Source organism: Prunus dulcis, chromosome 1 (genome assembly GCF_902201215.1).
Source record: "Prunus dulcis chromosome 1, ALMONDv2, whole genome shotgun sequence".
NCBI lineage: Eukaryota > Viridiplantae > Streptophyta > Magnoliopsida > Rosales > Rosaceae > Prunus > Prunus dulcis.
Genome location: NC_047650.1, coordinates 18,375,749 through 18,402,060, shown reverse-complemented (window position 1 = coordinate 18,402,060; position 26,312 = coordinate 18,375,749). Strand labels below are relative to the sequence as shown.

General features: G+C 37.3%; 3 protein-coding genes across 3 annotated transcripts; 2 read left to right on the top strand and 1 right to left on the bottom strand.

Moving 5' to 3' along the window:
- The first annotated feature begins 549 nt into the window (after positions 1-549).
- On the top strand, positions 550-4,014 carry LOC117618560 (pentatricopeptide repeat-containing protein At1g62350-like). Its single transcript, XM_034348226.1, has 3 exons — positions 550-985; positions 2,344-2,730; positions 3,546-4,014. Exons 1-3 carry the CDS (start codon positions 557-559, stop codon positions 3,570-3,572), a joined length of 843 nt encoding a protein of 280 aa, XP_034204117.1. The 5' UTR covers positions 550-556; the 3' UTR covers positions 3,573-4,014.
- Positions 4,015-4,363: 349 nt separating this feature from the next.
- Positions 4,364-11,319, bottom strand: LOC117615581 (GTPase-activating protein GYP1-like). The gene is made up of 10 exons (XM_034344683.1): positions 11,129-11,319; positions 10,028-10,181; positions 9,741-9,924; positions 9,341-9,411; positions 8,500-8,637; positions 8,322-8,413; positions 7,309-7,580; positions 5,934-6,019; positions 5,639-5,740; positions 4,364-4,802 (listed from the first exon to the last, which is right to left on the bottom strand). Exons 1-10 carry the CDS (start codon positions 11,239-11,241, stop codon positions 4,641-4,643), a joined length of 1,374 nt encoding a protein of 457 aa, XP_034200574.1. The 5' UTR covers positions 11,242-11,319; the 3' UTR covers positions 4,364-4,640.
- A 9,377-nt stretch (positions 11,320-20,696) lies between these two features.
- Positions 20,697-23,551, top strand: LOC117615656. The gene is made up of 2 exons (XM_034344783.1): positions 20,697-21,121; positions 22,312-23,551. Exons 1-2 carry the CDS (start codon positions 20,697-20,699, stop codon positions 23,549-23,551), a joined length of 1,665 nt encoding a protein of 554 aa, XP_034200674.1.
- The last annotated feature ends 2,761 nt before the right edge of the window (positions 23,552-26,312 follow it).

Below are 26,312 nucleotides of genomic sequence, written 5' to 3'. Positions count from 1 at the left end.
TCCCTCTTGCCTTAAAACCTCTGTTTCTTATAGGAAATCGCAGCTCTCTCTCTCTCTCTCTCTCTCTCTCATGCTAAACTCATGAATGCTCAACTCCCATGCCAAGCTAAGAATTTATCTGTAAGTGATTGTTGGTTTCATTGGTGAAGAAGACCAAGATGTTTCCTAAGGCTCAGCTACCCTTTCGAAACACTCTTGAGGTCTAATCCTTGAACTTGGGGCAATTTCATACATTTGGCTCTTTACAGCAGCTCAGGCCCATCTGTAGCTACTGGAACGAAAAAACCCCTACAACACTTTTTAATTGTGATATGAAAATGTGATAAGAGTAGCAATATTCTTTTTTATTTTATTTTATTTTATTTTATTTTTTTATGGAGGCGAAAAAACCAAATTTCTTGGGTTTGATTGTTAGTGTTGCCCTTTGGAAGTTTGAGAAACACTTGTATTTTACTATTCTGGCCAATTAAATTATGACACGTGTGATAACATAAACTCCCATATGAGCCAGGATAGCAAAGTGGCAACCAAAAATATAAAAACCAAAGTTGCAACCATGTTTTTCTCTTGGAGTTTGGGTGGAAGGTTTCTTAAACCTCAACGACCTCGCTCCACAGTCTACAGGAATACAACACCTTCCATGGAAGCTCTCATGAGTTCTATCAAATTTCATATTCCTCAACTGGGTTTCAAGAAAAACTACCCAGAACCCCACCTACGCTATCGTTTGGCGTTACCTTCTTCTTCTTCAACCCCAAGCCACATCGTCTGTGGCCTCAGAGGGGGACCAAGAAAGCCTTTATGGAGGTCAAGGGTGCTCTCAACTGAAGCCATTCAGGCAGTTCAGTCTCTAAAGCTTTCCAAATCAAACCCATCAAAGCTCGAGCAGGTTATGGGCGGTAGGCTCTCCAGGCTTTTGAAAGCTGACTTGTTAGACGCCTTGGCTGAGTTGCAGAGACAAAATGAAGTGGAATTAGCGCTCAAGGTTAGGGTTCTTCCCTTTGGATATCATCTCTCTTGCGCCATGTTTAGAAACTTTATAAAAGAAAACGTTTGGCAAAATTACCCTTTACAATTTGGATTGTTATTGTTGTGCATAAACGACTAAACAGGATACCAAATCATCAAGAGCAGGTTTGATAATCTTTTTGGCTTTTGGGGTTTGGGAAATAAGTGAGAGGGTATGCTCTCAGCGGCACTAAAAGTAAATTTGAGAAAATTATGCCCACAAGTCCAATTATATGGAATTTATGGATTTCTTCACACCAGCAAATGACTTTTTATTCTGAAGTTCAATGAACTATGGTTTTGTGATCAGATATGAATAACTGAATGTTGATTGTTGTGAGTATATTTTTGGATATATTAGTCTGTTCATAAGGATTTGAATTACGTGATGGATAGTTTTGTTGTCAAAGGATGTATCTTTTTCATTCTGCTTAGGATATTCTAAAGAATATCAAAAGTTATTAATCCATGAGTGCTTTCTAAATGATTCTGAAAGGAAAAGGAAGATGAAATTTTCTTACTTTTTCTAATTTGAATAACGCAATGCTTTTCTGGTTACGGTTCTGATTATAATTCAAAGTCCTTATTTTACTACTTAATTTGGGATGAAATAAAGGAGAAAAATGGTTTATCTCCTGCTTTTTGCCACTTTCACAGCTTCAGATTTTCTTAATGTAACTTATAACAGTCGCATAGTTTTTTTTGAGGCATGAATAAGAAACAAGCCCTTTGCTGCCAATTCTGGCTGCTCATTCAACCAGGTTGGAATGTTTAGTTAGTTTGAAAAGTGCATGATGTAATTAAATTGTAGTTCTATACAATTAACAATCCTGTAATGGCTAGTTTGTAAGTTTCAGAATTTCTGACTCCAGTTATGAAAACTGTAAAGCTAAGGGTTCGTTTTGTGATCATTTCGTTTTTAGTTTCCATTTTTTGGCTAGAGATAGAGGGGAACTGTATGAAGCAATGAGACATGAAGGGGGTGGTGCGAGGGAGGATTGAGAAAATAAAGGAGAATGTAGGAAACAAAAACTCGAAAATGAAAACAACTTAAATTTATATATATTTTTTTCATTTTTTAGTTTTCAGTTTTCATCTTACGCACCATTTCACAAGCATTTCTTTCACATCCTCCCACCATCCTTCTTCATCTCTCCGTTCTCCTATATATTTTCCCTCCATCTCTAACAAAAAATGCAAACTAAAACAAAATGGTCACAAAGCAAGCTCTAAGTTGTCAACTACTTTATCATAATGTTTTCTATGATAATAGTTGAATATTGTTATTTTCAACTTGAGATGTTATATGTTATCTGAACTGGAATCAGGCTTTAGGTCTTCAAATTTGTGAGGGAGGAAGTATGGTATAAGCCAGATCTATCATTATACTGTAGCATGATCCTATTGTTGGGAAAGAACAAACTGATTGAAATGGCTGAAGAGCTTTTCTCTGGATTAAAGGAAGAAGGATTAGAGTATGACACTAGGGCTTTTACTGAGATGATTGGAGCTTATATACAAGTGGGTATGACCAAAAAGGCAATGGAAACATATGAGTTGATGAAGGCATCAGGTTGTGCGCCAGATAAATTAACGTTTACAATATTGATTAGAAACCTTGAGAAGGTTGGAGAAGAAGAATTGGCAGCTCACGTAAAGAAAGATTGTGCTGAATATGTAGATTCTCCTGAGAAATTCTTTGAAGAAGTTGAAAGAAAACATGTAAGTGTTCAAATATTTATGTTCATGCCCTCATCATCTGGAAATGCAGGCCAGAGGCCAATCAAGTTCATATTTAGTGTTCTGCAGTAAATGTTGTTTTTTAATCACTTTCTATTACCATTTCAATTGTAAATCTTGGGACGCACAGAGGCTGAGTACATCACAGATGAAGTAGGCTATATACCGCAATAACATTATATTCCTGGCTTCTAGTATCAATGTATCCAATGTATAAAGTCACTCTAGTTCCTTGCAAAGAATTTTGATTCCTTGGTTCTAAAGAAATCCTAGTACAAGCATGTTATAAAAGGAGATAAAATAAACAAAGGGTTTGGTGCGTACTTGATTTACTCACTCATGTGATCTATGTTAGGGAAACTAGTTGTTGTGGATGTCATGTTGGTTAAAAGTAGGGTAAGGCCATCTCTTAGCATTTTTCAAAGTGGAATGTGAGCAATTTTAAACTTCATTGGAAGTTGTTAATCTTATATTTGGCTGCCTATCATTAGAAACGTATCTATCAATGATACAAGTAGTTTTATGTTTTCTCTTTATAGGAGACGTACTTCTGATCAGTGTGTAAATCCATGACCATTGGAAAAATTCTTCAAATAGAGTCCCAGTAGAATCTAGCTTTATCTGGATAAATTTGTGCTTCTTACATATTGTTCATTTTAGTATGAAAAATGTGGAAATATTTAAGGAGCATATGACACTTTAAATGCATTTCCTATGAAATTTAGTTCATCCATCTATTTAGAATTTTACATTTTAAGTGTCTGACTGCTCCGTTTATTATTAATTTATTACTGCAGAGGACGAGATCGTTCAATCTTCTTTGATAATTTCCCGCTCTTGGGACTGCAAATATCGGGTCTGTTGACAGTGGTATTACCAGTACAGAAAGATGGTAGGTCAGTCGCTCGCTCGTGTGCGTGTGGACGAATTCCTAGTCGTTGATGCATTGTGGACCACTGACCTTAGTAATGCTCATGTGAGGAACTGGAGAAAATGGTTTAACAAATTGTTTTTTGTAATTTATCATAAGGCAGCATGTTCAGAAGCCTTTTTTGGGCTATTGCGTTCGTATTAGGGAAAATTGATTTAAGATCTATAGAGTACAACCTCCTAGCAGAACAATTTTGTGATTATATATCTTGTTCATTACATATGGTTGTGCAATAAATTCGGATTATGGAAATATTGCATGCTTGTCATCCAAGTAGAGCAAACGAAGACAATTTGGATGTATCATATATGGCAATATTGCATGCCTTTCCTCTCCTTCCTCTCCCTCCCATTCAGTGACAAATTGACTGAACATAACTGGTAATCAGCAAATTAAGTTTTGTTTGTTATATGGAATCTGAGGTTATAGGCAAGAGGAGATTTTTATTTTATTATTTTTTGTGTTCCTTTTTCTTCTCCCTCTCTTTCTTTTTAATGGATCTGTAATTGTATTTTTAAAATTTCAAGAAGGAATTACAAAGGGAGTGCTCTTAAGCCCTTTAGATTTTGAGTCTCACAGTTCTATGCGGAGAAAAAAGCAAACCCAGCCACCAGTGTGCAGGGTGCACAAGGGATTGTATCAGGATTTGCAGGCAGTTTATTAACATTTATAGAAAGCATTGGGTCACAAATTCCATCAGCTCCATTCAAAGAAAGAAGAGTACATAATAAGACATCATTTTTCTTTTTCCTCCACTGATCAAAGCCAAATTCTACAACGAAATGCTTGAAAATGCAAATATTACAGACACCTGATACTATATGGGCAAGGCCCTCCACCATAACAGAAACCATTGTAATAAAACCAAATTAAGATCAGAAAAAGGGACAACTAAATGAAGAAGAAAAAAACAAGCAAACAAACAAATTACAAAGCCGCTAATAGATATTACAAATTCCTTTTAGTTGGCTAAATGGCTAGGAGAGCTATTGAACATACTGTGCCACATGAAAGCTCTTGAAAGCACCATCTCTAGCTCTTGGTGAGTCCAGTTATTAGTTGGAAGGTGTTGAAGAAACATAACCAACTCTTGGAAATCAAGCTTCTGAAGCTTATCTGACCACTGAATCAAATAATAGTGCTTTTTAAGTTATTGACATCCACTTCATTGAGCAACCAAAAAGAAAAAACAAGCAATTTCAGCTGACCACGCAATAACAGAAAGGCAGTCATTCCTCATACATAATACACAGAGCCAGAGAATACAGCCATTCAGATTCTCTGCCGTCAAATTAACCCAAGCACAACAAACGTAGTACAGAAAGAAATCAGTTGTTGCACCCACCGCATAAGCATAGTATATACGTGCAGAAACAATCTGGAGAGAAGGCAAACATGGGCCAGGAAAATTAGCAGAAAAGCCAATAAAAGGCAACCTTTCCCTGAGCCTCCCAGTCAACATCAAAAACATCATGCATGGTATTGCATGAAATTGGTAATTTGTGGGGCCTGACGTTTTTGTTCCACACATAACCATTCCCAGATTCTAAGACATGACAGAAACTTGAAAAAGGAAAAAGAAAAAGAAAGAAGAGCACCAAAATGGTCACTTCAATGATAAGCAAGAATGCACCCACTATTTCTGTTAATGGAAAGTAGTGCACAGTATATTTCTTCAGTTTTGAACAAGTTGGATGCCATGAATGTTATTCAGAAAAATCTTTAAAACAATCTATAAGGTGTCAAAGCATTATAACAGATTTCTTCCATAACCAAAGCTGAGAAAGGTATGTCAAACATATTAATTAGCTTAGACCCCCCATAATTTACCGAAGGCAAAGAAAACACATTGTTAATGCACAAATAAATCAACAGATGCATTTTCTTACCACAGCTAATACATCCAAACATGTAACCAAGGAAATTATATCCTTTCAAAGGCAAGAATTTCTATCTTACCGTTAAAAGAAAACTGGCAAATATATACACAAGGAAGTCTGGCAATGCATCTCCTTCAGCAAGATAAGTATCCCATAGGCGAGTAATAAGATGGAAAGGAATCTGAGCAGGATAAAGAAAAAATTGCCATTAGCTTTGCAATAAATGACAAAACCACAACGTTGTGACCAAATTTCACTTAGAAACATTCTTTGCTACCCAATAACCTTAGGGTGACATTGTCCATAATATATGAATATCGTTAAAACAGGGAAATCTACAGAAATGTATGCAGAAAAGATCCTTAGGATCACACCTCACGTATTAAAAGACAGTTGAACCAGCGGAAAGCAAATTGAAGAAATTCTAGCCCTTGCTCCTCCATGTGTGTAGATACCGGTTCTAGTACAGTAAGAATAAATCGTAAGAATACACATGAAGGATAATTGTAAAACTTCGACAGGTTTCTCTTCTAAATAAGAAACATCCCTAGAAATATACTTTCAAGAATTCACATTTACTGATTAAAGAATCCTCCTTGCTACAATAAAAATGTGTACCAAAATTTTATTGCATCAGGTGGAGAATTGGAAAGACAGTAAATGCAAAGAAATTACCTCAAAATCTTTATAACATATAATAGCCAACCCCAAATTTAGCCTGATGCATGCCTCTACCCTCAAGGTGAATAATGTGTTTAAAGGACTGTGGATCAATTTTCTTAAAGTATCCTGTGGGCTTTGTGTCTTTCACTGAAACTGTTTAGGGAAATGAGTAAGCTGGGTTATTCCAAGATACATTCTTTCTCTTCTTTGCAAGAAGGATAAAGTGGCAGAAAGTTTGAAGAAAGCCAAAGTTATGTAGGGTTGCATGGTCCTCACTGTGTTCTGGGTATTTTGGCTGCAGAGAAGCAAAATGATTTTTGAAGTTCTAGCCCTTTCGCTGGCATATAGGCCCAAAGGAGAGTTCTATATTAGCTCTCTTTTGGCATCTGTTTCCACAGAAATTAGGGGCTTATCTTTTACAGATATTTGGTTAAATTGGCAAGCATCAGATGTTCATGTTTTGGTTGGGTCTGTTTTAACAATACATAGTTCTTGTAACTTTGTTTTGTTGTTTCCGTGAAGTTTGTTATGGTCACTATTCCGTAATTCTATTGTTTATCCGCTATAAAATAGGTACAGTTTTCAAAATAAATAATAATATAGAAGCATACATTTTAGTATAATGTTTGCGGATTTAACACAAGGACTGAATTTCCTTTCATGAATTCCTATATGTTCAGAATGCTCCACTCTTTAGCCAGCTAAATCCTACATATGTGAAGTCATGCCTGCCATACCCATCTCTAGACCACTCCACCACCCTTTAAGTACTCTCTATTGACAACATAACCTACGCCCCAGCAACACAACCAACTCTTTCTCAACTACCCTACAGGAATTGGAGCCTTTTGCCTTGGCTCCCTCATTCGCCACTGGTTATTCGTAAGTCCTAATATGCATAAAGAAAAGCAATGAGACTTCCATATTGAAAACTATGACAGAGGAAAATATTTAATTCTACAAATAATTTAGAGAAATATTCAGCAAAAAAATGCATCTTGTAAGTCCATACAAAATTTAAGCATCAATTCATGTAGAAAAAAAGGTGCAAGAAAGAGAAACTAAAAACAGAGAAATGGGGTTTACCATCAATCCGCCTGACCACTTCCTTTAGCTTAAACACAAGCCTCTGGATTCCTGGCTGGGCAAATGTGTAATGGTCTTGCATACCATCAAGTAATTTTGATAGGCACCAATAGCAATCAGCCTCTATGATAGATATTTTATCAGGAGACAGATCAGAGATTGACCAACTATCCACACTCCCTTCTAAGTATTCTGATAAGAAAACGACTAGAAAGGGAGTAACAAGGTCATTTATTCCCTGAACATATCCACTCGCAGGATGTCTAATGGCCCTGAAAGACATTAGGAAAAGCAACTTGAAAAGACATCCTAATAATCATAAGAACTACATAAATTGAGAAAAAATAACTCAAAATGGTGGCATCTTGAAACCATGCTCCATATCTCAATCAAATTTTTAAAAGCTAAATTACTGGAACCCGATTTCTGCTCACCCAACTAGTCATTCTAGCATAATAAGTATTGGCATAATCTTGTCACTTTGATAAGCAAACATTATGACTCACTCTGTCAACTTATGGTCCACAGCTAAGGAAAAGACTTACCATCCAAAACCGATGGAATAAAACTAGAACCTTAAAACGTCCTGATCATAAGATTCGATAGTAGTGCAGATGTATGTACATATATGTTCAGTTAACTGACATGTTGAGAATCAGGCCCCATGTTTCCCAGCTCTCTAAACGTACAGTGTCAATACAATCAAGCCGCAAAAATATAGGGCAGAGAATACATTGCAACATAATTACCCAAGTGTTTAATGAACCAAAGGCCTTTGGATGAACACAACCACTTAGACAATTGGACAAAAACATAAAAGACAAAGGTCAAACATATCAAAACTGGTAAATCTGTTGAACTATCAAGCCTTTTTTTTTTGGGGGGGGGCGCGGGGGTTGTTGGCAAGTCCTGTTAAGTTAACAAAAAAAAAAAATTTCCACATTAAAGCAATATTTCTCTCTTCCTGACATGAACACATAAGGAATAAACAAGGACAGGTATAGTATTTTAACCATGTGTAAAGGATGCGTTCCAAGGATTTCTGGACTTGAGCTTGCTGAAAAAAATATACATCTGGCACAGTTCTAGGGCAATCGACAGCAATCTAATAAGGATAAAAAAGCAATTGTCAAAATCACGAAGCACGAATTACACTAAGCAGGTAGGCAGTGTGGGTAAAATTTAAAACACCTGGCGAAGCATGTTTATCTCATCATCTGAACGCTCAGTATCTGGAATGTCATAATACTGGGAAACACAGTCAAGATACTCAAGGCGCTTCCTTTTCAGAACTCCCCCCCTTCTATCTGAATTAGGTGGTGCATATCCCTGTTGTCAGTTCATGTTTAATTTCAAACAAGCAACAATGTTTACCAGATGAAAAAAAATCCCAGGTCATTAAAATGGCTGATAAAAATAAACTCCTTTTATAGGAAATGATACTATCTTGAACAAGTTCTCTAGAACTTCCATTTCAATTACCAAAAAGAATAAAACAAAAAAATATATTAATAAACAGAAAAAATAAATAAATAAAAGGTTTCTAGAAAAAGTGAAGAAAAAAAACAGATGCATAAAACCTCAAGTTCAAAGCATGGGCGGAACAATGGACACCCAGGGTGCACTTGACAACTCTGACCTAGCTGCAGGCATGGATGGTTGCAATAAACAAAACCACAGAACTACAGAAGGCAATACAAAGTAAACTAAACCTAGTGGACCATAAGGAGAACCTTGCACCTTCTATGTCCATAATGCTCCCTCTCACAAGGTTTGCACAAAACCAATGGCTTTTTTGGGATTCATCACTTTTGTGGAGCTTTACAAGGACATGCCTTTGCGAGCCTATTATACTATATGCAAGCCATACAAAGTGGATAATTTTCATGTAATGCCCACCCTACTTGAAATCCTTCTAGCAGTCCAATAGGAAATAACATGACAGCTAAATTCTTTGGTTGAATAATATCCAATGACTAAAATTCTAAAACTTTCAATGTTAATCTTAAAAGTATCAAAGCATCAGGCTTACCAAAAGAAGTCTCCATACATCAGGTCGCATATATGGTGGTATGCCACTCCAAGCCAACTCACGCAACTTCTCTACACAAACCATAGAAAATTAAATTTTTGAAAAGAAAAAGGAAAAGGAAATAAAAGATACAGAGCTTGGTTAGCAACAAACAAAATTTGTGGAGGTAATAGATATATCAAAAGAGTAACAATAACAAGTGTGCAAATTTAGATCACATGATGAGGTTGGCCAGTGATCATGAAGATTGGGTTATACAAAAATGTAAAGCTCCTAAGCAAGAAACAAGACCCAGAACATATTCTAACAGTTACAAGCACGACCCTGCTGGTATAACTATAATTTCATCAAATTGAAGGGAGAAAAGAAAGGGGAAAGAGTAATGACTTAGTCATTATACCCAGTATGACTGTTGTCCCTGAAAGGACCTTTGTGAACTTTATAATTCTTGCAGAATCAGTAGCTCTAGCACCCATGGTGGATTTTTGTGCTTCTTTGGAAGTATTCTCAATATTTGAGGTTGATGAATTTAGGCCATTTGAATTTGCATTATTGCTTGGCTTGTTCGGGTTCTGCACTTCTTCCTGTGTTAGAAGTAAAAACCAAGCTGTTACATTCTCAGTTAATACTTTATAGCAAATACTATGATATGGAAATTTATTACAGAAAAGATATATCAAAATAAACCTCTAGGTCCTTGGACATGCGATCACTTGTTTCAGCATCATTGTATGAGAAGCTCCTTTCATAATTTGGGGAGTGCTGTTGTATGTTTGACTGATCTAGTGGGTCTGATCTACTCAGTAACACTTTACCAGGAATACTACGCCCTTTGAGCAGCCTAGAAATCATGACAAATAAACCAAGACAGACATAAAAAATTAGATATTTAGCAAATTTTAGGACAATACATCACATTTGTTTTGTCCAGAAGGACATTCAGTAACTGAAGCACACAACAGAACCACAAGACTTCCTGATATGCCATCAAAAGAGCTCTGGGTTGCTTCACTTTGTGACACAAACTAATAACAACCAAAAGTTTTATGAGAAATTTTGACACACATTAAGGATTCATGCGAACTTCTATGACTACTGATACTGCAGATATCAGACAGAACATTATACCAAATGTACCTAAAATCTAAATCCAGAGCTCATGGAAAGTGCAGGACTGGGACAAAATAAATGCAAAAATTACTGAAGAACTGAACCATAGTTCTAAAACTAAATATAATAAATGGCACAAATGAGTAAATCTGAGACACCCAAGTACGTACTTCTTAGTCAGGAAAATAAACCCAGAAATAATCGAATTTACTGTCACCAATTTTCAGCTACATGACATCAATTTAAGGTTACGCCTATACAATGGGTAAACAAGAAAACTAAGCACAATAAGCAGGATCAAACTGCGAATTACCAATTAAATTAATATAGTCTGATTGCATCTGTTGTCCCCATTTTCTCATCAACCAAACAGAAAAGAGTATAATGAATAATTCAATTTAAGCACAGTAATCTCACAAATCACAGAATTTTTTCTACTGATTTACATAATAAATCGAAATCACCAAAACCCGTAGTCATTTTCTCAATCACCTTGTAGAATTGGAGAGAAATAAGCTATATTTTACGAGTGTCAGATAAACAGTCGAATTATGAAAGTCTAATAGTTATGTATAAGATAGAAGCTTTTGCTCAATGGGTTTTCAAATCTGAGGAAAATCATAAATTAGGAGAAAACAAACTATAAATTTAAAATGATATAAAAAAGGGGATTGGTACCCTTGAACATTTCGGAGGGTTTGGTTGAATCTTGAATCCAGGGTTGAGAAAGCACTTTCTTTCTTGGAGTTGTTTTCTTCACTGTTGTAGCTTTGGCTGCTGTTGTTCTTCATGGTTGCTCTACAACGACCATTCTTCTCTTCTTCTCTGTGCTTGCTAGTCCTTTACTCTCAGCTCTGACCAGTCACCATATAAATAATTTTAAAAATATAAATATAAATAATAATAAAAAGCCAAAAAAAAACCGGAAAAAAAAAAAAAAAAAAAAAGTCATGAGATTCACAAAACCATAGGTTTCGTTTTTTAGGGGGCATTTAGTATCCTATTGAAATAGAGAATTCAAAAAATTTTATTTTTCTTAAAAATAAGAAGTTCTTAAATCTATTTTTAAGATTCAAAAACTTATTTGGTATGCAACTTGAAAATTGTTTTCAAATCTTAAAAATTTGAGAAATTGTGAGTCATTAGAAAAAAACTGAAAAAACAGATATTTTTTGTTCTTAATAATTATGGTGTTATTTAGTTGTTATTGAGTTTGAGTTTCTAAAAATATGACTACCAAACATGTTTTCTTTGTTTTGGACTCAAAGTCTGTTTTTGAGTTTAAAAAGTTGAATTCAAGTTGAATACCAAACAAACTTATGTTTTTATTTTTTTTATTTGTGGTTCTTAACATTAATATGTGTGCGCACAAGTCGTACTCAAAGTTAATATGTGTGCGTCACATGTCTTTTTATTTACTTTTTGTGTTTTTAACAAAAGAATTCATAAAAAGAATTAATAAAAAAATCAAGAAAATACAAAAAAATACAAACTCCTATGACATTATTTTCGCAATGAAGTGTCAAAAATGTAATTTTGAATAAGTGAAATTCGAAAGTAATAATTGATTTCCTAATAGACATTTTACAGGATTTTCACTTTTTATTTTTTATTTTTATCATTTTGTATATTGATGTTTCTCAAAGCTCTGATTTTCTAATTAGGTTTATTTACATCAATGCCTTCTGAAACTACGGTCAAATCTCACATTGCCCCTCAAACTTAAAGTGGCCTACTTACTCCGCTTGACAGTATTTTAGTAACCTACTTTGCCCCCCAACATCAACTTCACCCCTAGTTTCGTTATTTTTTATGATGTGGCATGGGCATAATGGGAATTTCATCCACGTCCCTTTTTTCCTCAGTCAACGGCTGTCTGATGTGGCGAAGTGGTCTCCGTCCAAGCACTAACCCTTCCGCTCCCACTTTTGTCCGCCCATTTCATCCCCAATTCTCATTGATTCCCGCCATTGATGTTCAAAAAAAGGCTATATGAAGCCTTTTTTTCCTTCTTCATATTTATTCCTTCCGTCCTTATTCCTTCACAGCTCAAACCTTCTTCCTCCTTCCTATTTGCAACTGAAACTAAAGATGAGACCCGAACCTTCATTTGGAGAAGAGGCCCACATTGTAGCACCTTGTTGCCACTGTGGGAAAGTGGCTCGGCTTCAAACCTCATGGACTGAATCGAACCCAATGAGGAGGTTCCCTGTCTGTTCAAAATCAGGGGTAAGTGATGGTGTGATGGTGTGATAGTGCTATGCTTTTGCTTGTAATGTTTGAAATTTATGAAATTTGGCTTGTCTTTGCAGCGGAGAAATAACAGTTGTAGGTTTTTCTATTGGGTTGATGATGAGATGCCTCCACATAAGAAGGGTGTGATGGCTTGACTTAGAGGAGAATGAGACAACTGGAACAGGATGTTGAGTGTATGCGAGCAAGAGAAAGGAAGCTCTGGGTTGCTCTGTTTATTTTATGGGTTGTTGTGGTTTTTGGGAAGTCCTCAAGCTGAGGCATGTAAAGTAGACTAGGCAATGTTACGTAAAATAGACGCAATGTACAGTTGAAGTAATGAAGTTGGTTTATTAACCCCAAGTAATGAAGTTGGTGAAGTTTGAGAAAAACATTTCTGCTTAGAGCTCAAATAATTTATGCCCAACATCATGGAGTTAGAGTTCAAAATACAGATTTAGAGCTCAAATAATTCATACCTAAAAGCATTCAACATTGGTAGTTATAATCATAACAAGCATTCACATCATACAGTTAAGAGTTATAAAAAAAAAATTAAAAAACCATTGACATAAACATAGCTATAGTTCATAGCATTCATAATTAACATCATTCATCCAGTTCAAAATACATACTTCATATCAACATTGGCAATGGCAATTCCAGTTCAACAAAATATCAACATTAGGCCATCTTCAGCCATGGGCTATATCCCAAATATAGCCCTAAATTAATGCAAAACCCATCTCTTGTCATGGGCTAAATAAAATTTTGGCCAAATTTGGAGGGCCACATTTGGCCCTTTAGTCCTCCAACCGGGCCAAATGTAGCCCAGCTTTGGCCTAAGCCAAATTTATAGTGGCCCCCATCCATGTGCTTTTCAACAACCAATCATTAAAACTCTCCCCACTCCCCTTTCTGAAAATAATAAAATATGAAGGACCCTAAAATATAGCCCTGCGTGGCTGGAGATGGAAAAATTTTAGCCCTGCACTATTCTATAAAAAATTAATATTTTGAGGGGCTAAATTTTTAGCCATGGACTACATTTAGCCCTATAGCTGGAGATGGCCTTAGAATGCCAATTCTGGGCAACTAAAAGACAATGCCAAATCTAGGCAACCAAAAGACAATGCCACTTCTAGGCAACATTGGAATCCCAAATTAACTTCAAAGTACAAGTTCAAACAGTCTTCAAAATACATGCCAATTTTATTCCTTCTATTCCCAACTGTCTCAGTATCTCCAAACTTGATATTTGTCTAACATTTTCTTCCTTTCCAAAAAAGCCTTCCTTTTTGCTGGTGACTTAAACCTCTAACATTTTCTTCCTTTCCAAAATAGCCTTCCTTTTTGCTGGTGACTTAAACCTCTTTCTCTGAAGGTCAGGTGGTTTAGTTGTCTGAGACTATGAAGCTTGCTGAGACTGAGAAGCTTGCTGAAAATGAGACATAGGCTGAGGCATAAGCTGAGACACTAAGACATAGTATTCTTTTGGGAGTTTTTTATGATCTGAAACAAGCATTGACATAGGCCATAGGTGGGAAATACCTAACTACCAAATTGTCCTTCCTTTGCCTTGAGACATCTCCTCATATTATGTCCAGCTTGGTTGCATATTGAACACTTAATTTCCATATTATACATTGGTAGTTTTGTTGCATTAGGATTATAGGTTGGGAGTGGTTCAGCTGCTGACTTGATCCTCTTTTTACTAGGCTTCCTTGGCTGATTGTGGTACTTAGATGGCAGCAAAGGTGCCAAGTTACACTTAGGCCACATATCTTGGCTTGCCATGGGATGCACCATTTCTGCATATGCTCTAACAAATGCCTCCTTAACAAGCATTCACATAAGCAAGGTGATCTCCATTCAATTGCCCAATTTGCAGCACAAGCATGCTTACAAAGGATCCCAGTGATATCCCATTGTTTGCATGAACAAGTGCTTCTTCTTAAATCAACCACCACTTGAGTTCCACCAAAGTTTTTGACTTCATATGTTTGTTCCCCAGTAAGCTTTGGAATGCACTAGGCTATCTTATGCTTCTCAACTATACTGAAAATCTATGGTCCTACATCATGGTGCCATTTCTCAAAAGCTGCTTTTCTACTTGCCATTAATAACATGATATAGTACCTTAACTAATTTTATTGGATTTTTAAATAATTGAAACAATTTTAAAAATAATTTTGGAAATTTTTTAAAAATTAATTCAGCAAAATAATTCATTGCAATTTATGAAGTAATTTATAAAACTAATTAAATTATTCATTCAAGAATTTGGCGTGTCTCTTGCATCAACGATTGCACTTACCCATGCACGTAGAAAATATAAAAGAACTATGTACTAGATGCGTTTTGTGGGGTAAAACTCATTATGTCATCATGATTAGGTGTAGTCTTATGTTATCAATGAATTTCACTTCGTACTATCAAGTTTAATAGCTATGTGCGTAAGGTAAATTTAGCCTACCCCAATTTGAAATCCTAGGTCTGTCCCTGATCATGCTCTCTTTATTTTTGTATGGATCATTAAAAAAAATGTAAAATAGTGGAATTGTTTTCTAATGTTGTGTTTGTTGTGTGACACCCTGACCCAATTTTAACCATTTATTTACTATATTTAATTGTGAAATTAAAAATTTTCCCTTGGAGCAAGGTCACAATGGTCACTTTTCGATCCATAAGGATTTTTGGGATTTGAGGGGCACCGTTGCATAGAGCTTGTTGATAAGAAGTTACAATCAACGGAAATGCAGTGGCACAACCGTAAATATTTCAAAGTTAGATTTTAAAACCCCAGTATCTTCTTTCTCTCCCCCGACTCTCTCTCCTCCCTCTCTCTCTCTCTAGCATGACACTGCAGGTTTCTACTGCCATTTCGGCGCCATCTGGCCATCAAATTCAACGCCATAACTTGTGAAACGCTCCTCTCCACCTCCTTTACACAACCCACTAAATTTCCAGATCCGATTTCGAGCCGTGAAGCGACTGGAACGAGGGGAAGAATCCCGATTTTTTCGTCGCCATTTTCAGCGATTCCAGCAACGATATCCGACGAGTGATGTATGCTTCTTCATCCATTTTTCGTGTTCTAGCTGTTTTGATAGTTGGTTTGGATTGATTTGGAGCCATGAGTGTTCGATTAGAAACCTAGATTTTGTCCAACTTTGGAAGGGTTTTCCGGCCAAATTGGAGGTCGGCCTAGTTATAAAAGTTGCTCGCCTAGTTGCCCTGATCACGTAGGTATAGATATTGTTGGGTGATTTGAGAAATTTCCGTCGCTGGAAATTTTTCAAGCTACCTAAGCGCTGGCGGTGCGTGTGGCGGCGAGTGGGCCCTGTGGTGGTAGCCCATTTTGTTTTAAAACATTCCCCATGTCAAACGTGCGCTGACTCAACTGAAGGCAACTAGGATGTCTATGGACATGATCATGACCGAAGGCAACAATTTATCCGAAGGCAACATTTTGGGTACCTATGGTGGTTTAAAAACTTCCTAGAAAATTATAATCCTATTTCTCATTAAATCCTTAAATCCTGTTATCATCTCCTTTTCTACCTGCCAAGCCATTCACATTTAAACATAAACATAATTTAATAAAAATATTTGAATTCAAACTAATTGCTTGGAAAGCAAAATCATAACTAATTCATTCAAGAGAAATAGTAAAACTTTTATTGCATAAAATTCATTTATAAAACAAAAGTCCACTGACTGAGAGTCTGAGCTAGCCTGACCGTTCGAGGGCCCTTCTTATGGGTTCAACAAAGCCCGAGTACCTATTTAAGCGATTAAAAATATTTAATTAATAAAATAGCTCAACCCCAAATATTTAATCAAAATGCTGACCCTCGGCCTTAAAAGTGTGTGTACATAACTTAAGAAGGTTCCTAGGCCCATTTTCAACATTTCTGACAAGTGGAATGGTATGAAAAGACTCCAGATTGAATACGCGGTTAAATTTCCATATTTGTCATTCCAGTCCCCGTGGAGTACATGACCTCTGATTACCAATTCGAGAGTTCCTATAGTTTCAACACACTTTACTAAACATGCCCTGAAAGTTTGGTCCGAATCGGACGGTCAGATTGCTCGCGATCGCACGATCGGACAGTTACCGTTTACCTAAACTCTGAATGATTGAATCGGAGTATCCGCGAATTCGATTCTCAATATGGGAATTTTCTACATGATCCTAGAAGTGCCTAGATCAACATATTTGAAAATGAAGTCAATCCAAAGGTTGGAACATATCGAACCTAGATAACTCCTAATATGCGATATCTGATCGACAGTCAAACGGTAACCAAAAATTGAAATCTAAGCATACCATCATGCTTAGGACGACGTGGGGATCATTTTAGAATCAAAACCCAACCTTGACACCCCGCAGACAGGCCGCAACCGCCGACGGCTGTAGAGAAATTTTTCGATGATAGGAAAACTCCAAACCGCCGGCCAATATTCATACCTACAGATCAAGCACATCAAGGGGAGTAACTTTATACCTTTGCTGCAAGACAATTCCTCCGTTAAAGGTGTTGAATGAACAATTTTGTATTTGAAAAACCTAGAAAGTTTTGGGTTTGGATTTAACAATTTCTACTTGAAATTGGTTCAGGTCTTTGAAGGAAATCACATAAGGAAGGTAGGAGAGTGTTTTGGAAGTGATTTGGTGGCGGGTGGTGGCAGGAGTTGGCCGGAATAAGCGTCCGTGGCCACTGTTTGAAACAGCCCATTTTTGGGCTCACGTTGGCTCGAATTATGGGTTTAATTCTTTGGGTTTGGGGGCTGAAAATTGGTATGGATATGAAGAGGAGAGAGAGACGAAGAGAATGGGATCAATTTCATGGCCGGAAACGCTGCCGGAAGCCACAGAGGTCGTGGCTATTTATGAACAGAGGAGAGAGAAAGAGGGTTCTGCGTGAGAGTGGTTTCTGGTTTTTAAAAACTAACTTCGCAAAGCTTACGATTGTGCCACTGTACTTCCTTTGATCGTAACTTCTTCAATATAACTCCGATTTGAGCCTAGTATGTGTCTACGGACTCATCTCGACATGCTCTACGCAATGGTATAACTAGAATCCAATATTCCTTCCTGAACAAAAAATCAAATTTTAAACCATTAAAATATTCAAGGGATAAAATAGTCTTTTATTTGAATAAATTCATAATTAAATATTAATTTAGGATCAGGTTATTACAATCTACCCCTTTTATAAAAATTTCGTCCTCAAAATTTCATACCTGTCACTTGAAGAGGTAAGGGTACTGAGCCCGCATCTGCTCCTTGGGTTCCCAAGTGGCCTCCTCCACCGTGTGACTCCTCTATAGGACTTTCACATGTGGAATCTCTCTAGAACGTAGTACTTGTATCTTCCAATCCAAATTCTGAACAGGTTGCTCCACATAACTCAAATCATCCTTCAAATCTATCAATTGCGACTCCAGAACATGAGAATGATCTTAAATATACTTCTGGAGCATGGAAACGTGGAATACGTCATGTAACCGAGAAAGTTCTGAAGGCAAAGCAAGGCTATAAGCCACTGGGCCCACACGCTCCAAAATCTCGTATGGCCCAATGTAACGAGGGCTTAACTTCCCTTGCTTTCCAAATCTCACTACACCTTTCCACGACGATAACTTTAAGAACACCTAATCACCAACTTCAAATTGAAGATCCTTCATTCTATTGTCGCCATAACTCTTTTATGAATCCTGTGCTACCTTGAGTCTTTTTCTGATCAGTTTAACTTTCCCCTTTGTTGCTTCAATGTCTTCAGATACTTCCAATCTTTGCTCACCCACTTCATCCCAATAAATTGGAGTTCTACACTGCCTTCCATACAAGGCATCATAGGGCGACATCCCGATGCTTGATTGATAACTATTATTATATAGTTCAATTTGGGAACCCACTTGTTTGTAGTTTTCTGTTTCTTTTCCCCAAGATTGGTCGGTTGCTCCAATTTGGTAATTGTGTTTGTGTTTTCTGTTCTTCTCATAAGATGCACTAAACCAAACTGCTTTATGTGCTTGATAATTCATAATACATATCTATTTATGTCGTTTTGTTTTGCTCCTTAATAACATAACTTTTAACTCTTAAATCTTCTAAATCTCTACAATTAGTTCGATTGTTTCATGTCTATCCAGTCTCTCAAGCTGTGTTTATTGGAATATTTTGCCATCCTCTATGAAACGAGATGGTAAGAAATGGTGTCAAGATGATTACATGATACAAGAGCTTCAACTGCCGCTCATTCTATTAATAGTGAAAATAGAACAGCAAGACAGAAAAATGGACTAGAATGTTTTGGGTTATAGGAATGAATAATAGTCATTCGATTTTCTCTCTATAGTCATAGCTTCTAATTATTGTCTTGCTTGAGAGGTTGATACCACCTTTTTTTTTCTTCTTATTTTTGATGATTGTATAGAAATGGATATCTACATGTATTCATGACATGTGCATATGTAGTTATTTATGTACAAAATTTATGAAGATAGAAGTTTGTGACATACAAATTAGCACGTAGTATGAGAATAAAACATGTGTGAACTTAGACCCAAATGGATGTAAATAATTATGCAGATGGGCTACCTGAACTTGAACCCATTTTTTGGGACATGGCTAGCCTAGCCCAGTAATATGGAAGGCTTAGCTCAGGCCCGTTGTTTAACTATTGGGTTAGCTTGGGCCCTATGGACAGGCTTAGCTAGGCATTGATTTGTAGCGTCATTCTATGATAAGGGTGTCATATATGGACCATAGATGTGGACCTTCATATTAGCCACATGATTAATCTGAATAGTAACTTCACTTAAGTTTAATGAAATGATCATGTGTGACTAATACGAATGTCCACATGAGGGGTCCATATATGGCACCCTCATTATAAAATTTTGCTTCATTTGTAACCCCTTGGGTAGCCTCACCTATATTTAAGTTAATAAATAATATTTTGAACATTAAGAGTATTTTTTTCCTTCATTCAGGGTTTTTGTCCAACTGAGTTGTTTCCAAGCAAGGTTTTAATGAAGCCCTATAATTGTAAATTCTTATCATTTTATCTTAAATTATTAAAAAAAAAGGGCTAACGAGAAAAGACACCCTGCTGGTTTAGGGTCATTCTCGAATTGGACCCCACAGTATCAATTTTATCAATTTACACCATGACGTTTTGAACATCGTCCAATTTCATCCTTCCGTTAAGTTGACTAGACAGTCAATCGTTAACTGCTGACGTGGCACCCATGGGACCCACCTCACCAGCGATTTGACCAGTCATCTTATGCCATCTGAAGGGCAGTTTTGGGTTTCTACAATTTTTAAAAAAAATATAGAATATCTCGCCCAAAATTGGGCACGCTTTGCAAGAAGACGACTGAAGTAAAAGCCCCAAACCGTCGTTCATCCTCAACCTCAGTTTAACCTAAATCCTAAATCTCCATAGCTAACAGCAAGTTCTACGATTTCGAAGAAGTAAGAAGAAATGAGTTAGGATTTCAGGGCTTCAGGGCTTCAGGGCTCCGCATCCATCGTACGGTAAGTTGGTTTAAATTTTTGCAATTTGGGATATCTGTGTTGAATGGGTTAGAGGTCGTAAGGGTTATTCTGGTTCGAATGTTGTGTTTTATAGGGTTTAGTGGAATAGTGGGAGAAGTATGGAAGATTTTGTTGAATATAGGTGGCCTTCTTGTAGATTTCGAATATAGGTAGTCCTTCAAGCCAAGCATGTGCTGGCAATGTCTGCCTTTAATACTCTAAGCTTCTGCTTTTAATAATGCAAAAGTATTAGGTGGAAGGGTGTGAAAAGGGTTGTTTAATAAAAATTTGGACTTTTGTATAATGGTCCTAAACTGAAAATAATTGAAAAGTCAGTTATGGTTTTTGTGTAATGTTTGAATACTGTGTTTTGTGTTGTGTTTTATGTTTGAACTGAAAATAACCCATGTTTGGGACATGTAATATGTAGGTGATCGTGAATTTTTTTCTATTCGAATGTACCATGGTGGTCAAATCTGTGGTAACTGTTATGCTTCTGGCAGTGTAGCTTGGTTTGATTATTGTGACAAGGATAGAATGTCAATGACCGAGATAGAAAATATGGTGAGGGAGTTAGGCTATGATGGGGTGATTAGTTACTGCTATAGTATCCCTATCTATAGCAATAGTGGTCTAACAAAGCTCAATGATGATCAAGATGTCATAGACATGCTTGTATTTGTACTAGAGACAAGGCTAATAGACATCTTCCTACATCATGGGGTTGATAGTAATGAGCGTTGGTTTTATAGTCAATCAGGATCAAATATGTTTGTTGATGTAGAAGCTGATATTGTGCCTAACAAAGGAGTTGTGATTGAGGAGCTTAATGACAATTATGGGGCTAGTGTTCCTGTTGGTGGGAAATGCAAACAATGGAGGCAACAAAAAAAAAACAAGTGTGGTGATAGAAGAGCTCAATGAAGACCCAAATGGGGAACAAAGTGGTGGGGGTGCACAAAAGCCAAGGGAATCTTGTGCAGGACAAGGTGTTTCTGAAAAAGGTAAAGAAAAGACAGTAGAGATGGAATCATCTGCTGTGCAAAAAGACAAAGAAAGAGCTGTTAAGAGGGAATCTCCTGCCACTGTAGACAAAGGGAAAAGTAAAGTCAGTTCTGTTTTTGGGAAAAAGAGGGCAAGAGCTTTTGGTAAAAGAAGATGTAAAAATGTCAAAAAGACACGTGATAAAGAAGACCAAAGGTCCAATACAGTGACTGAGGGACTAGTTCAGAAAAAGGTTGTGTGAAGGAAGTGTAGAAAAGAGCAACTTATTAAGATGTCATCCAATGAAGACAAGAAAAGCAAGAACAAGGACCACAATCTGTCATGATGAGGAGGAGTCAGCAGACAGTTTTGACTCTGATTTTGCAGACCCTAACTTTAGTTGTGATGATAATTAGGGGTGGGCATATGAACCGAAAAACAGGAAAACCGAACCGGACTGGACGAAAAAAAATCGGAAAAAATCGAGTTGACTAAAAAGTCAACAAACCCGAACCGAACCGGACCGGACCGGTTCAAACCGATTCCGATTCCGGTTTTACACAAGACAGCACCGGACCGGACCGAACCGGACCGGTCCAGTATTAAATATATATATATTTTAATATATTATATATAATATACAATATAAAAAATATTATTTTATTAGGCTAGTTCTATTTTGGTTTGCAATTTAATTATCAATTTTTACATTGGGTTGTATAATTCTTAAGATTGTATGTTTGGATTGGATAACCATGTTTTGTATGTTTGGATTGGATGACCACATTTTGTATTTGGAAGTTAAAATGCACATACTTGGGATGTAGAAATTATTTAAGTTTATGCTAAATTTGTATAGGAATCTGAAACAGGGGCTTATATCTACTAAAGCCCAACACAAATAGACCTTAAAAAAAAAAAAAAAAAACCGGCCAAAACTGGAAAATCAGACCTGACCGGACGGTTTGGTTTTGGTCCGGTTTTCCCCCTATTTTTTCTAAGGACCGGACCGGACTGGACCGGATGAACAGTGCCAGTTTTGGTTCTAGTTCGAGCTCTAAACCGGACCTAACCGGACCGTGCCCAGCCCTAATGATAATGATGATGATGTCGATTTTGATGAATGGGTGGACAAACAAACTGAGTGGGTTGGAGAGGGGGCAAAAGGAAAAGAGCCAGAGTCAACAAATGCTGGGGTTGAATCTTGGGATTGGGGTGCAGATGTGGAACTGGATTCAGAGGAGTATGATTCTGATAATGTGCAGCCTAAATATGACTCTGATGATGACACTCAAATGACGGATAGATGGCCAGAGTTCAATCCGGCAACTGACATGGCAGATCCAGAGTTTGAGGTTGAGATGAAGTTTAGCGATTGTAAAGTTTTTAGAGCGGCTGTGAGAGAACAATTTATAAAGAGGAATAGGGATGTTGTATTTGTAAGAAGTGAGGCTTTAAAGCTAAAGGCAGTTTGTGCAGATCCAGATTGCCCATGGGAGATATATGCTTCCAAAATGCAGCATGAGAAGACCCTGCAGGTTAAGAAATATGAGGGTGAACACACTTATGGTATTGTTTGGGAGAACCCCACTGTAAAGTCTAGTTGGCTGCATGCCAAATATATGGAAACATTGAAGAGCAATCCAAGTTGGCCAGTTAGCTCATTCATGGAGACTGTGGAGAAGGATTATAAGACTGGAGTTTCTAGGCAACAAGTTTATAGGGCAAAAGAGAGGGCATTGAGGCAGATTGAGGGAATATACACAGAGCAATACTCCAGAATTTGGGATTATTGTGAAGAGTTAAGGAAGACCAATCCAGGAACAACAACCAAAGTTCAATGTGATTTCAATGAACAATTGGGTCATCCAGTGTTTCAAAGGTTATATGTGTGCCTAGGTGCATGTAAAGCAGGGTTCATTGCTGGATGCAGACCCATTATTGGATTGGATGGCTGCTTCTTGAAGGGTGTATATAGAGGGCAATTTTTAGCAGCAGTTGGTATAGATGCTAATAATAAAACATGGGTGATTGCATATGCAGTGGTTGAGTCTGAGTGCAAGGAGTCATGGGTTTGGTTTCTGGAATTGCTGGTAAAGGATGTAGAGATTGTTAACCAGTTTGGATACACTTTCATATCAGACAAGCAAAAAGGATTATTACTAGCTTTTGAGCAAGTTGTTCCTAATAGTGAACACAAGTTTTGTGCAAGACATCTGTTCACCAACTTCATATTACAATTCAAAGGGAAAGCTTTGTCTGACAAATTCTGGGTGCTGCAAAAGCAACAACTGTTCCACAGTTTGCAAGACAGATGGAAGAGCTGAAAATCCTTGATATGGATGCTTATGCTTGGCTGACTCATGCTTGGCTGACTGAACCAGGAAAACCTCCCAGGCATTGGTCTCGATCACACTTCAGCACTCATGTGAAGTGTGATATGCTTTTAAACAATATGTGTGAGTCCTTCAACTCATTCATATTGGCATGCAGAGATAAGCCAACATTGATCATGCATGAGATAGTTAGGTGTAAGTTGATGAGGAGGATACAAGGCAGAAGGGACAAAATGAAGAATTGGACAAAGAAAATTTGCCCCAAGATTTTTAAGAAGGTAGAGATTAATAAAGCAAAAGCTGGTGGTTGTGTGACTATGTGGTCAGGTGGAGGAAAATTTCAAGTTGGCAGTGGTGGGATTTCACAGTATATTGTGGACTTGAATTCAAGGAACTGTTCTTGCAGAGAATGGGATTTGACTGGTTGGCCTTATGTTCATAGAGTGGCAGCTATAAATTACAATGGGGGCCTGAACGTAATGGATTATGTGGATGCATGTTATCACACTTAGACATATTTCAAGGCATATGAAAACCTCATACTACCTATGAATGAGATGGAGTTGTGGGATAGAACTAATATGCCACCATGTGTGCCTCCTTCATACTCCAAACAACCTGGAAAGCCAAGAAAGACTAGAAGGAAGGAAGCAGGTGAATGCAGCAATAAGGCCAATGTTGTTACCAAAGTTCAAGACTCACTGAGGTGTGGCCAATGTGGAAGAAAGGGCCAAAATAAAATGACTTGTCATAGAAATCTCCCCCCAAAAACAAAAATCAAAAAGAGGAAGGCTGAGGTAAACATCTAAGGATGAACATTTCTTAATGTTATAAATGTTAATGTTTTTGGAATATGATGCAACTAACAGGTTTGATTTGTTGTCTCATCCCAGCAAACTACTCAAACAAGTGAAGCTGGTCTCAGTACAAAAAAAGGCGAGCTAAGCCTGCAAGATCTATGCAGAAATGAAAATAGAAGAGAAAGGCCACCAATGCAGCTGGAAGTTCAAATGCACAAATTAATTCAGCTGCTCCATCCTCAACACCTGCAACTGGATCTGCCTCTCTTGCAACTGGATCTGCCCCTCTTGCATCAATTGAAGCTTCAACTGGCAATTCTTATTTATTGAGGAAACGACCTATGGTTGTGGGGGCATCAAACTTGAGCAAGGAATGTTGATTGTCTGTGTTGTATTAGCTGGTTTGGTTATTTTGCGCATGAGACAATTTTACCTTTATTAGCTGGTTGGATTAGGTTATTATGTTATTATGTTATTTTGGAAGACAAGTTGCCTTGTGTTAGGAAGATAGCTTATGATCAAATATGTAAGACAGGTTCTGTTTTTTTGGAAAACAGGTACTGTGTTCTTGAAAAACATGTACGCTTGTTTTGGAAAATAGGTTATGTTTTTTTTGGAACACAGGTTCTGTTATTTTGGAAGGTTGTAAATGCTGTTCTGTGGCCTATTTTGTTGTAATGCTGCAAGTGGATATGTTATTAGGTGGCCTATTTTGTTCTAATGTTACAAGTGAAAATCAATATGCTCATACGTTGTACACACAAGTTGTTGGAATGAACAGGCCATTGCATTACCAAAATTTCACACTGTATGCAGATTACATAGCCATTCCCATTACATAACCAAAATGCAAAATGTTCATTCCCATTACATAACCAAAACCACACTGCTTTCCATACCAAAGGCACAATGCAGACCTAACAAAAAGCACAGTACTTCCCAAACCAAAAGCACAGTGCATCCTTAAAACACCCCTTTTCATGCCAATTCCAAAGTTTTCAGCTTCAGTCCATCTGATCCACCATTCCGTCCAAAGAAGGACATTGCAACAAGCATCCACGACACCACCAATGCTGCACAAAAAACCTTCTCTCTGCGTCTAGCCTTTGCTAGTGAATTCTCCAACTTATCCCGCGATTTTAGCAACCTTGGAATCACAACTTTAGACCTTTCACACATTTCCACATCATACCAAACCCAGAAATCACAACCTCCTCTACCCTGCACAAAACACACTCTGTAAATTAACATTTGCACCTGCTACAATTCAAATTCTAATATTTGCACCAAATCCAATTTTTTACCTTTGCACACACAGCGAATCGCCTCCCAGGATTCGAAATTGTCCACAAAGTTCGGATTCTCGCATTCTTAGCACACCATCGCCTGATGCTCCATTTCTCCTTCGTTTTCTGGGTTAAGGATCCAATATAATCGGGCGGCTCACTTCTTTGAAATCGTATATCTGAGCCTCAGCTATGGAAATTTAGGATTTATGTTAGGGTTTAGGACAACTTTGGGGCTTTCTCTTCGATCTCCAGCTGAGGTTGAGGACGAACGACGATTTGGGGCTTTTACTTCAATCATCTTCTTGCAAAGCGTGCCCAATTTTGGGCGAAATGTTCAGTTTTTTTTTTTAATAAAAAAATTGTAGAAATCTAAAACTGCCCTTCAGATGGCATGAGATGAATGGTCAAATCGCTGATGGGGTGGGTCCCACGGGTGCCACGTCAATAGTTAACGATTGACCGTCTGGTCAACTTAACTGAAAGATAAAATTGGACGTTGTTCAAAACGTCAGGGCGTAAATTGATAAAATTGATACTGTGGGGTCCAATTCGAGAATAACCCTAAACCAGCAGGGTGTCTTTTGTCGTTAGCCCTAAAAAAGATGTTCACCCGTCCAACATTCATTCAATAATTGGAGTATAAAAATCAATTTTCAGAAATTG

What these genes read in the sequence shown, in the direction of transcription:
- LOC117618560 (XM_034348226.1), top strand. Translation starts at nt 557, where the DNA reads ATGTTTTTCTCTTGGAGTTTGGGTGGAAGGTTTCTTAAACCTCAACGA. An exon ending in AAGTGGAATTAGCGCTCAAG is followed by an intron (nt 986 to 2,343) that starts GTTAGGGTTCTT and finishes ATCAGGCTTTAG; the next exon opens with GTCTTCAAATTTGTGAGGGA. An exon ending in AAGAAGTTGAAAGAAAACAT is followed by an intron (nt 2,731 to 3,545) that starts GTAAGTGTTCAA and finishes TTATTACTGCAG; the next exon opens with AGGACGAGATCGTTCAATCT.
- LOC117615581 (XM_034344683.1), bottom strand. Translation starts at nt 11,241, where the DNA reads ATGAAGAACAACAGCAGCCAAAGCTACAACAGTGAAGAAAACAACTCC. An exon ending in ACCCTCCGAAATGTTCAAGG is followed by an intron (nt 10,182 to 11,128) that starts GTACCAATCCCC and finishes CATGATTTCTAG; the next exon opens with GCTGCTCAAAGGGCGTAGTA. An exon ending in ATGTATGGAGACTTCTTTTG is followed by an intron (nt 8,638 to 9,340) that starts GTAAGCCTGATG and finishes AACTGACAACAG; the next exon opens with GGATATGCACCACCTAATTC.
- LOC117615656 (XM_034344783.1), top strand. Translation starts at nt 20,697, where the DNA reads ATGTACCATGGTGGTCAAATCTGTGGTAACTGTTATGCTTCTGGCAGT. An exon ending in GGGAAATGCAAACAATGGAG is followed by an intron (nt 21,122 to 22,311) that starts GCAACAAAAAAA and finishes GACCGTGCCCAG; the next exon opens with CCCTAATGATAATGATGATG.